General features: G+C 53.0%; 1 protein-coding gene across 1 annotated transcript; it reads right to left on the reverse strand.

Annotated features, from left to right (window-relative positions):
* Window positions 1–2,513: 2,513 nt before the first annotated feature.
* CUNH7orf26 (chromosome unknown C7orf26 homolog) lies at window positions 2,514–15,591 on the reverse strand. Its single transcript, XM_032394161.1, has 6 exons — window positions 15,366–15,591; window positions 14,655–14,876; window positions 12,540–12,705; window positions 8,116–8,640; window positions 7,320–7,359; window positions 2,514–3,237 (listed from the first exon to the last, which is right to left on the reverse strand). The coding sequence occupies exons 1-6, from the start codon at window positions 15,555–15,557 to the stop codon at window positions 3,036–3,038; spliced, it is 1,347 nt and encodes a 448-aa protein (XP_032250052.1). The 5' UTR covers window positions 15,558–15,591; the 3' UTR covers window positions 2,514–3,035.
* Between the last annotated feature and the right edge of the window lie 679 nt (window positions 15,592–16,270).

A 16,270-nucleotide genomic window follows, 5' to 3' on the forward strand; every position in this document is an offset into this window, starting at 1 on the left:
AAAACCTTGTACACCAATGTTCATAGCAGAAACGTTCATACAAGCCAAAGCATTCAAGTGTCCATCAACCAATGAATGGATAAACGAAATGTGACACATCCATACAATGGGGTATTATTTGGCCGTAAAAGGTAATGAAGTGCTGATTCATGCTGCAACGTGGATGAACCCCACACACATGATGCTAAGTGAAAGAAGCCAGTCACAAAAGACCACGTCTGTATGATTCCAGTTATATGAGACGTTCAGAACAGGCAAATCCAGAGAGACGGATAGTAGATTGGTTGCCGGGGGCTGCAGCGGAGAGGGGGAGAGGGTACTAGTGGGTGCAGGATTTCTTTTGGGGGATGATGAAATGTTCTAAAATAAGGAGTGGTGATATTTGTTTGCACAACTCTGTAAATATACTACAACCACCAAATTGTGCACTCGAAATGAGTGAATTGGGTAAGTGAATTCTCTCTCCATAAAACTGTTACTTAAAAGAACAAACTATACTGCTATGAACATCCTTGAACACCCCTTTTGGGTTCTGGGATTGCTGGGCCGTGGGGCCATTTTATTTTTCCATTTCTCCAGAGTGGCTAAACCAGTTATCTACATAAACAGTGTGATCATTGTTTCTTCAGACCATTAGCTACTTCCAATTTTGCCAATCTGATGGGTAAATGGAAATCATGGCATCTCTTTTTAATTTGTATCTCTTTTTAATTTCTATTTCCCTAGTTACCAGTTTTAGAATCTTTTTTTTTTTAATTGGTCGTTTGTATTTTCGATGAACTATCTGTTCCTGTCCCTCACTCATTTTTTTATCGGGATGTCTTTTGATTAATTTGTAGTTTTTGATACATTCTCTATAGAAATACTTCGCTTTATGCTCCGCACAAATTTTCTCATATACAAATTTTTAATGTACGTATAAAATACTCATTAGCAAGAGCCTGGCACATAATTAGTAAACAGGAAATATTTCTCATTTTAATAGGTGAAAAGGCAAGAATTGGTAAAGGTGTAAAGAGTCCACGTACACCTACATTTTTAATAAGTTGACTTAATTACTCACGTACTACTAGAAACACCGCCAAAGAAAGTCGGGGGCTCTAATGGCTCTATTTCCTCAATTTTTCCTTCCTCCCTCCCGTCCCCTCCTTAGGCCTCCCCTCCCCTTGTCTGTTCACCTAGTCATTCATGGCAAAAACCACCTTGGGTCTGAGAGGAGCTAGGCCGTAACTAGTCCCTGGAAATTTGGTCCTTCTGGGACAGAGCCATGCTCACAGACCTCCTCTAACTACACAGAGATAGGAGAGCTTCTTTTCCATGCTTTTCAAAAACACTTGGCACCAGATTTGAACACCAAGCACAAGCCAAGTGCTCATCTCCTTAGTTTCATGGGTGTGTCCCCCCAAAACAGGGAAGCAGATATTTACTTTTACTTTTTTACTTCAGTTCCTGATCCGACCTCAGCAGATAAACACAATCAACCAAAAATAATGAAATCAAAGTCAAAGAAAGAGCAATTTCCTTTCTAGTTCATGGCTCTCAAAAGCAGTTTAAAACCTGATTCCTGAGAGGCTGGCTTGCAGGCCGGTTCCTCCCCACCCACTGCAGCTCTGGGAACCCAGCTGAGCACTGCCGGGGCCCAAAGAAAGCCACAGGAATGGGGCGCCTGGGTAGCTCAGATGGTTAAGCGTCTGCCTTCGGCTCAGGTCATGATCCCAGGGTCCTGGGATCGAGCCCCACGTTGGGCTCCCTGTTTGGCGGGGAGCCTGCTTCTCCCTCTCCCTCTACTGTTCCCCCTGCTTGTGCTCTCTCGCTCTATCAAATAAATAAATAAAATCTTTAAATAAAAGAAAAAAAAAGAAAGCCACAGGCTTGCGCGGCTGAGAAAGCACAGGTGGTTGGGACCCTTTCCAACCAAGGACGGCCCCTACGCTGCAGCTGCATCAGCTCATACTCCTTATCTCGAAGGATGCCCTGAACCCCAGACTTAAACACACACACACACACACACACACACACACACACACACGGGAATTTATTGGGCAGGCTGGTTTGGTCCGGTCTCCCAGGTCATGGCGTGTGGCCAGGAATAGAAGGGTAGACAAACCACAAGGTTCAATTTCATCCCCACAAGTTCATCTTAGCCCGTTATTGCTCACTGTTCGCGGTGTCTCTCATGCCTCACTTCTAGCCCAGGGGAGCTGTCATCATTTCCTTCCCCAAACTAGTAAATGAGAACTCAAAGCAGATAGCTTCCATTGTGTGGAATGACAAAAACAGAGGGAAGCAGACAGACTCGCTGGGCCGTCAGGGTGGAGGGGATAAGGTCGGCAGTGTTTCTGTTAAGACAAGTGCCTAAAATTGTATTCAAACTTCTTACCCCATCACTGCAGACCCACAAGGAAACCACTGCCGCTCAAAACATCGACTGTGTTTTAAAAATAGTCCATAAAGTCTATAAAACTGTTTAGAAAAAAATTTATTTGAACATATGAAAGGAAAATTTAGACCCCAATAAAACAGAGGAGCTCTTGGGCCAGACGGGCGGTCCTCGAGTGGCCCCCTGCCCCGCTCCCTGCCCGGCCCACGCCCGGCCCCAGCTTTGAGCTCACGGAGCTCCCAGGGACACCGGGTGGCGGGGCCGTCACATTCCCGCGCACAGACGCCGAAGGGACTTGCAAATGCTGCTCATCACAGCTCTGCTCGGGGCAGCACGGGCTCCTGGCGCGTCTGAAACGACCCATAGACACCGGCTGGTGGAATCGGCGACTCGGCAGGACGCCCACGTGGCTGGGCGGGCGCCTTCCATCCTTCCTTCCATGCCTCCCATCTGGACTTCTGCGATCGTGACCCGGCGGGGAGGGCCCCCGGACTGCGACGCCGCGCAACTCCCGCACCAAGACAGTCCCGCCGGGGACGAGGGGCCGCCGGCTGCCCCCGAAAGGTCCTCTTCGATGGGGCGGCTCCCCCCTTCTCTGGAAGGCTTCCTCTGGCCCGGGGAGGGCACACTGCCCCTTGGCGGCACCGGGGCCGGCCTAGCGGATGGGCCTGAACGGGAAGGTCATGCCCGACATGAACGTGTGCCCCGGGTGTGTGGGCAGGGCGGGGTGGGCGGCGGGGTGGGCCGGCACGGCCCCGTAGCCCAGCGGGGGCGTGTGGATGTGAGGGTAGAAGCCGGGGGGCAGCGCCGCGTGGGGTGCCTGCTGCACGGGGCCCGAGATCACCAGCTGGAGCAGGCTGCGAATACAAGGACAAGGGTTAGGCGCACGGCGGCTGGGCTGGCCTGTCCCCTCGTGGACGCGGCGCCCCCGGAAGGGAGAGGGGGCCTGGGCACGGCCGTGGCCTCACACAGGCACAGCGACAGGCACCAGATGCAGGCACAGAACACGGAGGTTTCCAGAGGGGGGACATCTGTCAACTTGGGGCAGATGGGGGTGGCTTGTTGGGGGGGGACCGAGCAGAAGGTGACCTGGAGGTGGCAGGATTGAGACCGGCCCCAGACAGAGGGGCCGGCAGTAGGAAAAGTAGGATCCTGCAGGCGACAATTCGAGGGGAGGGAACTGAGGAAACCACAGGGCAGGTGCCCAAGGCCGGGCAGGGACAGGACTGCGGAGGGGGTCTGCAGCAGGGCTTAGCGTCCACGGAAGCTCTGGGCACAGCCTCAGCATCTGTGGCCTGGGTTCAGCCCCAACTACCTACACTTGAGAGGGTTATGACCTTGCACACGGCAAGCACACAGCAGCTCAGTGTTCTCAACCTCACTCGTCATGACAGTCCCAACTGAACTGCAAGCACAGCCACATGAAAGCAGGCCTTTCGGAGACTCTGACATGAGCATGGGATGGGCCCCGCCCTCAGCATGACCCAGGCCCAGACCCAGCCCTTACCCACCTGTAGGGGCCACCCCCCCTCCCTCTCTGCAGAACTCCCAACCCTCCTGCTTACTTGCTCCTTCACTTCTGGGATGAGAGCCTTCTGCAGCCACACTGCAGCCCTACGCATCACACCCAGGGTCTCCGCAGGAGGACCCCGTCACTCCTTCACCAACTCCCTTCCACCCATGACCACCCCAAGCCCTGGGAGCCATGCGCCCCCTCGGGCCTGTTCTCTCCTGCCTGTGGCTCAGGACCCATCCACGGCCTCAGCCTTCCCCCTGGAATCCCTTTTGGTTTCCAATATTGGTCCCTTCCGAGACTCCCTGAAGAGTTCCTCTGATTGGTCCTATCCTCTCCAACCCCACATTCCCTCCCAGCGAGATCGGCAGATTCCTAATTTCCCCACCACCACGAGCTTCCCAGGCCTTAGCTGGCCCACATCCTGCAGTCAACCCCAAATACCCAATCATGCCCTAATCAGAGAAACTTCTGCCCTCTCTTCTTCAGGACAGAGGCCTCCTTTCCCAGCCCTGCCTCTCCCCTTTCCCCCCTGAGGACAGACCAGCTCTGCTCGTGCTCTCCAGCCACACCCCAGGGTCTCTGCAGTGTCTAAGCTGGTCTCTCCACACCACCAAATCTGCCTGCCAGGCCCTGTTCACGCCCATCACTCAGCCTGAGGACTTCCTCATCCCATGAGGCCACACCTTCCCTGCACATGGCCCTGCTTGACCCAGGAACAACCCCAGGCCAGTTTGCCCTGGCTACTGTCAGCCACCCACCTGGAGCTCTGAGAGTGGGGGCTAAGTCTTCTGCAGACTGACCCTAACCCCCTCCCAGCCCCTGAGTAGAAAGTCTGGTGCTCAGAGCCCACAGGATGGGCTCAGAAAGTAAACCGAAGGCACGAAGAAAGCTGGTGGCCTGAAGCTCTTCGGAGCCCCTTTTCATTTATATTACCACTTTTTTATAACTTGGGGTGAGAAAGTCACTCAAAATAAGCAAACAGAGAAATAAATCTAAGGAGGGTATTACAGAAGCAAAATTTAAATCATTTAAGTTTGGCTGAATCCGCATACCCTGCCAGAGATAAAAGGGGTTTCAAGAAGTTTCCAGTCTAGAGACAGCTGGGTGGCTCAGTCGTTAAGCGTCTGCCTTCAGCTCAGGTCATGGTCCCAGGGTCCTGGGATCAAGCCCCGCATCGGGCTCCCTGCTCCGCGGGAAGCCTGCTTCTCCCTCTCCCACTCCCCCTGCTTGTGTTCCCTCCCTCGCTGTCTCTCTTGCTCTCAAATAAAATCTTAAAAAAAAAAAAAAGGTTCCAGTCTATTCAGAAAGATAATTAACGGAAAAGGGACTATCAGAAGTCAAAGAAGTTTTCCAAGCGGCTCTGCGTCTCGTCTTTCCCCACACTGCCAGGCTGCCCCTGGGAGGCCGGGTTTCAGGACGCACGGGTCAGGAGGACAGGGCCCAGCTTAGGCTGTGAAGACGTTCCACTGGGACTCCAACGCGGACCCCGGTCATAATGCTAAGACAAGAGAGGCCTTAGACCCTATACTGCTCTGAAACATTACATGTCAGATTACAGCTGTGCACAGAATCTTCTGCTCTGCAAAAGGAGCAGAAAAATGCCAACTTAGTAACTATGTCCGGAGATGCCAGGGAATTTTTCTAGAGCCCACGGGGGAAAAAAGAAAAAAAAAAAAAAGGGACAGTGTGGGCTCCTGAGAGGCAGGCGGCCCTCTGGACAAGCTGTCCATTCTGCTGACAGGGTATGTCAAGCGGGACCATTACGTTCCACCAGGAGCCAGCACACTCCACCTATTTGGTTTCCGGATCGGCCCAGATACCCGCCGAAGCTGCCCTCCCGCCGCAGGGCCCGGCGCCAAGATCCCCAACCGTCCTTGGGCCGCAGCTTCTCTCGCCGTCAGCCCGTGGGCCGGCATCCGGCCGCTCCTCTGGCCTCAGGTGACGCGTGGTATCAGCCTGCCACACGTGCCCAGACTCGCCGGCCCTGGCAGAGGCGGCGGGCCAGGCCCTGGGCAGCTGTGGGCTCACCCTCTGCCCACTGCCTGCCAACGCCAGCCCTGGAGCCCCAGCCCCTCTGTCCCTGATAAAGGCCAATGTGAGCCTCAGAAGAAAGGAGAGTGTTAGAAATCCTACCAACTTCACTCCACTGTTTCCTGTCCCTGTGCACACTAGGAGGGGGTTCTGCGCTCACCTACAAACACTTTCTCCCTTAGGGGCCACAGTCGCTATTTGGAGTGGATACATAATTTCTGTCCTTCTGATGTATCACTCCTAATTTACTAAGTATCCCCACGCTTCTGGACCACGAGGTTGCTTCTGGTATTTTGCTACTAATAATACTGCATTTGCCTGAAACGTTTCAGCACACACAGCTTTTGCTTCTTAGAGTCCGTGAAATTAATTAGATTAAGTAACATTCCTACATTATGACAATAATAGTAAGCGGAACAGCAGCTCTAAAAATCCTATTGGGAGATTGGCTGCAATCGGAGTATTTAAAAAAGTGATGAGCACTTCTTAGATACTTGCTACACACCAAGTATGCAGCAAAAACACAAGAACGCTGTTCCAAGCACTTTGTGTTTTTACTCTCGTCCTCACAAAAATCCTACAAGGGGTGGGGGCAGGAGAGGCAGGGGGACATGAGGCAGGTACGATTATTTTCTCGATTTTACAGACAAAACAAGGCAGTGGAAGATCAGGAACGTGCCCAGGGTCATACAGAGAGCAAGCAGCCAGCCCGGACCTTTCCCCAGGAGCCGTGTGACCACACAGCCCTGCCCTTCACCACTGTTCGCACTGCTTCTCCTGAATGATGACAATAAGCACCATTTACACTCAGAGTCCCGCGTGCCAGGGACCAGGACCTCATTTAATCCTCACTACAACCCTGTGACACAGGCGAATAATCCCCCCAGCTGTACCAGGGAGGAAACCGAGGCTCAGAGACAGGAGAAGCGACTGCCCAAGCATCACGGAAAACCAGTGAGAATCATGCTCAGAACCCACTCAGTGCTGCCACCCATCGACAAAGCCTGACAGACACACGCTGTGCCCTAGGGCCGCGACTCAGCAGGATTTCCCAAAGGGCTGTGCCACCCACACTGTCACCCACAATGTGTGTGCACGAATGTCGGAAGTCACCCTGAACCCTGTATGCTAATTTAGCGAGTGACTAAATGACTCTGACTCTGGTTTCTTCCCTGGACTCCCAGACAATATGGCCACACCTCTTCGATTTACTCTCCACTTGGGCTTTCTCTCATGTGGGTCATGCTATCCTATCCCCGACTTACGATCAGGTCCTGAGGGGCTCCTTACATACAGAAGCTCTAAACCCTGCAGCCCAACTCTCCCCAAGGAGGCCAGGATAAGGGGTCCACCCCCAGCCCAGCCCAGCCCCAAGTCTTTGAGAGCACTTACTTATTATGGGGCAGCCTGGAGCACAAGGTTCTCAGGTCATCTGAAATCAAGGAGATACACAGTAAGGAACAGACTGGAAACAACAAGGTGAAATGTTCCCTGAGTTCTTCTCAAGGATGCTGGCAAGACGGCGATAGCGTCTTAACTATATTTTTCTAGCGTCACTTAGAAACTGCGTTCTCTCTTCCTTCGATTCTTGCTTTAACTAGGCCCCAAACAGAATACATGACTCAGGAAGGGAGGGAGGTCTATCGGCCACTTGTCAGATGGCTGGGAAAGGGCCAGGGGCAGGGCTCCCGCTGAGCGGATCAGCTGCCCAAGGCACTAAGTGGGAAACGCACCACAGTGACGACCGCCTGGGGCCACAGGCGACGTCTTCAAGCCCACAGTCCCTAAACCAGCACAGGTGCTACTGGACACGGGGAGCCCTCCAGCACTGAACTGCAGGCGAATCACGGACCTGGAAACAGGTGCTGGGAACGCTTCATGCACTTGAACCTGTGCACTGTGTTGTACAACTTATGCCTCAATAAAAAAGGGCTGCAGGAAAAGAAAAGATTCTCTACGAGGAAAGATGGTGAAGAATCCCTGGTCCTGGGCAAAGCAGCCGGGAGATGCAAGACATCATGGCTGGTGCTCTACCTGGTCCGCTCTGCGACTCCACCCTGGTCCCGTGCTAAGAGGAAAGAGGTCGTAAAAGAGCAGAGAACAGCTATGCGTCGGGGACTCCCTGCTTTCCTTTGGGCGGCGGCGGCAGCCCCGCCCCCGGCAGGGCCCGGGCCAGGGAGTCACCCACCTCTCGTGCACAGCAGCGCCCCGGAGGCCATGGCCACCTGCAGAGCCTGCGCTAGCCGGTCCAGAGAGAGCTCGATCTCCTGGGAGGCGTTGAGGGGGTTCAGTTCATCCGCCAGCCTGTTGATCTCCTCTACCAGCGGGACCATGTGGTCAAACAGGATGAGGCCCAGGCGCCCGTAGAGATTCTTCTCGGTTAAGTGCACCTGGAGCATCATGAGCACCTGCAGGACGCTGAGGTGGAGCTTCGAGTACAGGAGGTGGGAGTCTCTGTCCATCCCTCCCGAGTCCTTGGTAACTTTGGTAGTGACGTGGCCATTAGACAGGGAGGGCTTCTTCTTCCTTTTATAAGCCAGAGGGGCCTTCACACACCAGCAGATCAATCCAGTGAGCGGGGTGAGCTCTAAAAATCCTATTGGGAGATTGGCTGCAATCGGAGTGTTTAAAAAAGTGATGAGAATCAACCTCGGGTCCTCGAAAATCCAGCTGACAATCATTTCAAGCAAGTCCAACGGTGGGATGAGGTCATCTGCCAACAAAGACGCTTTAAGTCAGATGTGTTTGTAGCCCCAGTGACATAACTGGATGGCGGAGAGATGGACCCCTATGGGCACAGTACTCGGCACCTGACATTCAGACTACATGCTCTGCTTATCTATTTTCTGTCCCCTTTCTGAGAACGTCCCCTCTGTCAGGGCTGGGGCTCCCGTCTTAGTCAGTGATTCTCCCCAGAGCCAGGACTGTTTGGCCACAGTAGGGTTCGAAAACGTATTTTTTTTTTTTAAGATTTTTTATTTATTTATTTGAGAGAGAGAGAATGAGAGAGAGCAAGCACATGAGAGGGGGGAGGGTCAGAGGGAGAAGTAGACTCCCCGCCGAGCAGGGAGCCCGATGCGGGACTCGATCCAGGGACTCCAGGATCATGCCCTGAGCCGAAGGCAGTCGCTTAACCAACTGAGCCACCCAGGCGCCCTCGAAAACATATTTGTTAAATCAACAATCCCCTAGAACTCCACCTCGCCTTGAAGTTTGTCCCCTGGGTCAATTTAAATAAATTCCCACACTCTTTATGTCCCAAACTGCCACACCTCAGCCTCTCCCAGAGAGTAGGGCCTGTCCCTCTGCGGGTGTTCCCTCTGTGGCCCAATGACAGCTACCGTGGCCTTCACAGAGCAGCTCAGGTGCGGTCAATGGTCAGTCGGCTGCCAAGAGCCATCTCAGCCCCAGATCTGGAATCTTTGTCTAAGCCTGACCTCCTGTGACCCTGGAGACCTGGCACATTCTACGGCCTGGACAGAGAACAATAAAAGCAAATGTTGACGTTTATCTCGGGTTTACTACGTGCCCGGCACTGGTCTAAATCCTTTACACAGATCAACTCACTCCTCCAACAACCCACCTGTTATCGGAAGGAGGAGGCACAAGGTGGTATTAAGTCACGTCCCCAGGACTCATGAAAAGTGTGTGGTGGGCCCACATGTGGCCCCAGAGGGCCTGGCTCTGAAGCCCTCGGCTGCACTGCCCCCCGGAACTGGCACACAACGCCCTGAAGTTGTCTACGAGCGTGGGAGTGGGTCCCCGGCCTCCTGTCCCTGGGGCTGTGCAGCCCTCAGCTCACAGAGAGCTAAGGATGACGGGACCCCTTCCGGGATGCTGAAGCCAGAGCCATCACGAGACAGGAGTGTGGGGTGAGTGAGACATGTGTGGGTGGAGGCTCCTCTTTCTCCAGAGACATGGCCCTTCTTCCCTGAGATCATGCCTACCTACTGACCGGGTGTTCGACTGCGCCCTGCCCTTCTGTTGTAAATGAGGACAACAGTAGGTAGCCGCTGTCGTCCATGATCTTCACTTGGCAAAATACACGGTGGTGGACCCCGCGTCTGGCCCCCCGAGCCCCCTGAGGGGTTTCTGTCTGAGGAATGCCAGTCTCACACCCGCACGTCCAGGACACCGCCCTCTCAGCCGTCCCCCCCCCCACACACACACATCTGGGCAGAGGCGTCTCCAAGAGCCGGAAAGCCGCATGGGCCCGGTGTACAGGGAGCGCGTGTGCTTGAGCGAATCACCTCCATGACCTTCCTACTCCAAGACCCAAGTTCTCTGCACCATTTGGGCAAGAGAAGGTTCTGTCTCCTGAGGTGAGCTGCTTCCATCTTGTGACTTTGGAGGCACAGACTCCCCAGGAATGCTGTCACCAAGAGATCAGTCACCATCCTGACTGTGGACCCCAGCTCCGCCTCCAGGGTTACCACCAGGCGCCCGCTGACCTCCCCATCTCCAAACTGACCAAGCTGGATATGTTAAAGATGCACAGCTTTTGGTACATCAATCATACCTCCATAAAGTGGTTGTAAAACAGTCACCAACATGTCAGACGGGCAAAGTGCCTTAAGAGAAAAACACCACGGCTCACATCCATTCTAGAATGCTGGCGGTATGCTCTGAACATTACCGCCTTTTGCATGCTATTTAATCTGTCCCAGGGAATTTCCGTCCTTGTTGGTCTGGAATAACTGATGGCTTGGAAAAGTACAATGGGTTTAATGAAACCTTTCACGGGAAAACAGAGGGCCTGACTCGTGTCCCCAGCTAGGAACAGCTCTGAGGAAGCCTTTGCAGGAGAGCACCAGGGAACAGCCTACTCCAGCAGCAGGGCACCCACCACTCACAACACCTGCCTCCCAGCCCAGGGGCACACTGCCAGGACAGAAATGGTTTGAAAGTACATGTGCCAATGATACGCACTTCAGTGTTCACACTCTGTCTACATAAACTTTCCTAACAGAACTAAAAAACTGAACAGCAGGGGGAAAAAGGTACAAATAAAAGGAGAATCAAATATAATCCCGGTGCCGCTGGACTGAACACAAATGGAAATGTTGCTGAAGGCTCTCCAGCTGCTGGTTTAGCTATCAGACCAGAGTAAGAGACGATCTGTCAGCCCTCTGAGCGGCAAGAGCTGAGGGCAAAGGAGGAGGAACCTGAAACAGAAGAGCAGGCTTGGAGTCCAGCTCTGCAGAAAAAGTGCTCACCACGGTGAGGCCCGAAACTTCCCCATGTGGAAATCCAGGACCAGAGCCCCTGCCCAGGGGCCGCACGGGCTGTGGGGCTCACACAAGGACACAGACGTGAAAGGACGCTATGTTCCACAAAGTGTTGTCTGTCAATTCATGTTCCTTGGAACCCACCCCTGTGGGAGGCAAGCAGGCAGCAGAGCCTAGTGAGCGTGGGTCTGAGACTCCTGCTCTAATTCAACCAGAGCTGGTCAACCTGTATTGGTTTTCTTTATTCGGAGCCTTCATAAAATGATCTGACCAGAGGGCTCTGATGCTGGACAGGGGACAGGGGCTTCTCCCACTTGAAGTCAAATGCCATCTATTGGCTGCCCCGAGGACTTCGCCAGGCATCTTCCAAAGAAGCCTCAAAAGCGTTACCACGGTAGAAGCGACATGCATGCCTCCTGGCGCAATGTGCCCAGGACACATCACCGCCTAGGCAGGATTGTTGCCAAAAATGTTTAACTTGAATCTTGCACAAGGAAACAATCAGATAAATCTAAATTGAGGGACATTCTGCAAAACAACAGGCCCGAGCTCTTCAAAAAACATCAATGTCCTAAGAGATTTTTTTGAAATGCTTCATCTGTTCAAAATTTAAAAAGACCAAAGTGACATGACAACTATGTATAACGTAGGATCCCCGATGGGATCCTGAACTCTCCTGACCCTTCAAAGCGGGGGGACGGAAAAGGCTATAAAAGATATTACTGAGACAGTTAAGGAAATCTGAATATAGGCTATATAAGAAATAACAGAATTCCCTCGATATTTAATTTCTTAGGCATGATAATGGTACCATGGGCTACGTAAAGGAAAGCTCTTTTTCTTGGGGGAGAGATACGCGCTTAAGGACTTGGTACATGATGCTGATAACAAACTCTCAAAAGTTCAGGAAAACCAAATACTTTGGAGTGTGTGTGTGAGAGGGGAAAAGGAAGAAAGTCAGAGAACATGGCAAGTGTTAACAGGGGGTGAATCTAGGTGAGAGTCTCCCAACTTATAACAGTCTTGAACCTTCCTGAAGTTTTGCTATTTTCCAAAATAAAAAATGAGGGATGGAAAAAAAGCAAGTCACGTCTGGGGAGAAACCACGTCTTCCCCAGACATCAGATGCCAGCACTTTCAGGCTGCCTGCCACTCGGACCATCCCTGAGCGAGGCAAGTGGGAGGCACCAAGGAAAGCTCCCCTGCTGGCAACTTCCAGAAGTCCAGGTGGTCCCTTCCTTTCACTTTCAGCCTAAAAGAAAACACACATTTCAGAGAAAGAAAAAAAAAGGCCAAAGCGACCCCTGGGCATTTCGCCTGGGTGTTCAGTGGAAATAAAAGTGGCAGTCGCCTGAGCTGCTTTAACGGCCCGTCTGGAGTTTACCTGAGGATAGGTCATACAGCGCGGTGACGGAGGTGATGAGCTGGCAGCAGAATCGAGGGCTGGCACTGAGTATCTGCTTCAGCGTCTGCACGGATCCTGGCACCAGACAGCAGTAGTCATCCACGAGGGCCCTGGCTAACCTCACGCAGTAGACCACAGGCGTCCGCTGGAAAGAAGCCACAGTCCACGTAACTACAGGTGTCGTGAGCTAGCGGGTGACAACGACGTATGCATGGTGGAGACCATCGAGCTGGCAGCACCGCTCCCAAGAGGGGAAAAAGATGTTTGGAGCTCAGTCTGAAGCCGGGCCAGGACAAACTAAAGCCCACAGGCCCAATCCATCCTGCCACCTGCTCTTTGCAAATAAACTTCTACTGATACATGCATCTGCTCAGCTGTTTGCTTACTGTGTAAGGCTGCTCCCTACACTGCAAGGGCAGAGGTGAATGCTTGTGATGGACTATATGATCCGCAGAAGCTAAAGCATTTACTGCCTTGCCCTGCACAAAAAAGGCCTGCTGACTCTTGCTCTGAAGTTCACTTAGGAAAGGTAACTTCTGACTTCAGGCGACAAAATGACAACTTTTGTGACCCTCCAGGTGAGACTCCAAAGGCAGAAATGAGCAGCTGGTACCACTTTAAAGAGCTTGCGGAGAGTTTGTAAGCACTCCTGTGATTCTAGAGCAGCGCTTCCTCACTTCGCGATCCTACCCTTACAGGTTTCCATAATACTTTCAAATCCTACGTCACCACCCTCCCCTGCCTTTTTCCTTCCCACTCAGAGGCCAATCTGTAGCTATTGCCACATTCCACAGCTGCTCAGGATGCTCCAGTTCCAAGGCCCCAACGTGGTCTATAGGGGGGTGGAGGCTGGGGAGAACTGCAAGGAGACAGCAGGCCAGATTGTTCCCTCAGGCTGAAATCTGCCCCCACAACCTCCAACCAGCCACCCCCGCCTTCCCCAGTAGGAAGCTGCAGCCCCTCGCCCCGGTGTGGCTAATCCTGATTTAAACCACTAAGACCCTTTCCTGTCATTGACATCTGCCTTTGCTTTGCAAAAAGCCAGCAGGACAGCATCAGGAGAGAGAAATGGGAAATGACGCGATGAATTACAAGATGCTAAGCCTGGCTTCACTAGGTGATCAAAGGAGAGTGGTAACTGTAACATTAAATACAACACACATGATCAATTCAGATGCCCCAGAAATCAGACTGGTGAGAATTAAGGTACAGATTCCACTGAGACTTACCTGTGTACCAGAGAGAATAATATATTTTTTTCTAGCCAAAATTTGAGGATAAACAGATTTCAAGGAAAACATTTACATAAATTGGGGAAACAAACCCAACACCAAAGACTTCGAGTACTTGAGAATGAAGCAGGTTTGTGAAACTGAATGTGGTAAATTGTTAGCTTAGTTGAGAATCATGTTAATCTGAATTCTGAGTTAATAATTACTGGATTATCAATTTTCTAAAACCTCTGAGTAACCGAAAAGCAAAACAAAATGAATCTTTCAAAATACCATCTGACACAAAATCTACTGATATTCTTTGATATTTAAAAACACTCTAGAAGGCTCTTACATCCATATCCATTAGAAGAGCCACGATCTTTATAATGTCACCCTGGAACAATGCAAAACAATTGACATGCTTACCGACCTAACTGCATAATTTAACTTACAGTGATCTTTAAAAAAAAAAAAAAAAATTTTATATATATATATGATCTTTAAAAAATATATATATATATACGATTAAAAAAAAAATATATATATATATATATATCTCCTATCTTTGAGGCTGCATCACGCATAGCTGTTTTCAAAATTCTACCTTATCATTTTCAACTAAGGAAAATGATTTTTCGCTTGTCCTGGAGATGAAGACTTTTTTTTTTTTCTTAAATTCATTTACCATTACAAACTACGGTTTTGTCAGGAATGGGTACTACCTGTATCTAAATGTAGGAGTAGGGTATTAGCATACAGGGTGGTGACATCAAGGAGATAACACACAGAAAAGGCCTCTCCCGAAATCCAAATAAGAGAAGATTCCTGAGGCTAAACTCCCCTCCGGAGACTCAGGAGAAGGCTATTCCTAGAGAAGTACCTGGAGCCAGGAGGCTGCACACTCCAACACTGGGATTCGACACACAGCCACTGCCATGGACACCAGTTTCCCCAACAAGCTCATCCGGCTGTCATCAGCCTTGTTCCCTTGGGGGCTGAAAAGGGATGAGAAAATAATCTGCCGGACAGAGTCCTTGGTTTGCTCCTGGAAATAATTGCACATGATTTCAAGAAGTTGGAGCTCCTGAAGTGAATTCAACCTCTGTAAAACAAATCCAAGAGAAGCGATAAGAAATTTAGCTTTAACGTGCACATTAATCCATACGGTAAGAAAACAGGAAATATCCTATTTTCTCCCTGGGAACCGTTCACCCCTCTAAAGCCCGGGTCCCAGGCGAAGAACTCGGTTAATCCCAGGAAATGTCACTATCAGAATTCGACATCATCCTGGGGCACTCAGGGTGATGACCTACTGCGGTGTGAGACTCGATTACAGGCCTTCAACGTCTCTCCCGGCAGCACCACCGAGACCTGGGCTGCCGCGCGCCCGGCACAGGCACACAGCTGAGCAATGCTCAGGAAGCCAGAGCAGGCGGGCCGGGGCTGCTGCGAAGGAGCGCGGCCAAGGGCGAGAAGCGAGCCGCTGACGGCAAGAGGGTCTGTGGCTGGCCAATGCTTGTCACCGCGAGGGGCGGAAAAGGAGCGGGAGTTTCCTCCTGGCGGACGCGGGCATCCCGGCCGCCCGCCGCACCTTGGGCTGCGCGCCGCGCTCCTTGGGCACCTGGAACACGAACTCCTCGAGCAGCTCCACGGGGCCCTTGTCCACGATGGGCAGCGGCGCGCTCTGCAGCTGGCTGCTGAAGTAGATGTCCAGGTGGTACAGCACCTCCTTGGCGGCGCTCAGCGCGTCGCGGCGCAGCAGCGAGTGGCGGATGTCGCTCATGGTGCGGCCGCCGCGGCCCGGGGCGCTCGGAGCGCGTCGGCACTTCCGCCCCGGGCCCCGCGGGCGCGCCCGCCGCCGCCGCCGAGACAAAGAGGCCGCGACCCGGCCTCCGCCCGCCGACCCCGGCGCCCGCCCGCCCGCCCGCCGCTCCCGCTCCGGCCTGCTCAGGGGGCCATCTGCGCCACCGCCGGCCAGCGGGCGCCCGGCTGTGCGACTGCGGCGCCACCGAAGGCAGCGGGAGCCCGACGCCGCGGAGCCGAACGGCGGCGGAATGCGGAGCGCGGCGACGGCGGCCCGCAGGGGCCAAGCGCAGGCCGCGGCGAGGGCCGGCTCTCGGGAGGGCGCCACCTGGCGGCTCGGCCCGCCCGCGCGGGGAGAGGTGCGCCCCGCCCCCGGGCCCCGCGACCGCCCTGGGACCTGGGGCCGAGCTGGGCTGCCACGCCCACCACCGAGCGCTCTCTGGGCCGTGCGCTCCACCCGCCCGCGCGCCGGCCGCGAAGCTCCCCCTGCTTCCTTTGCGCGGCGCTCCAAGTCTACTGATGTCACCGCGCTTTTCCACCTGGAACAGAGGCGTGGTGCTGCAGGGCCGTGGCTCAGGCCCCAGCAGGCCGGCAGGCCGTGTCAAAGATTGTATCTAGTCTGGAACTCGGGGCTGCACTGACAAATGATGCCTCCCGACCCCCGGCCTCCAAGTTCTTGTCCCCCTATTCCCC

The sequence above is a fragment of the Phoca vitulina genome, unplaced genomic scaffold, assembly GCF_004348235.1.
Source record: "Phoca vitulina isolate PV1807 unplaced genomic scaffold, GSC_HSeal_1.0 scaffold79, whole genome shotgun sequence".
Classification (NCBI taxonomy): Eukaryota; Metazoa; Chordata; class Mammalia; order Carnivora; family Phocidae; genus Phoca; species Phoca vitulina.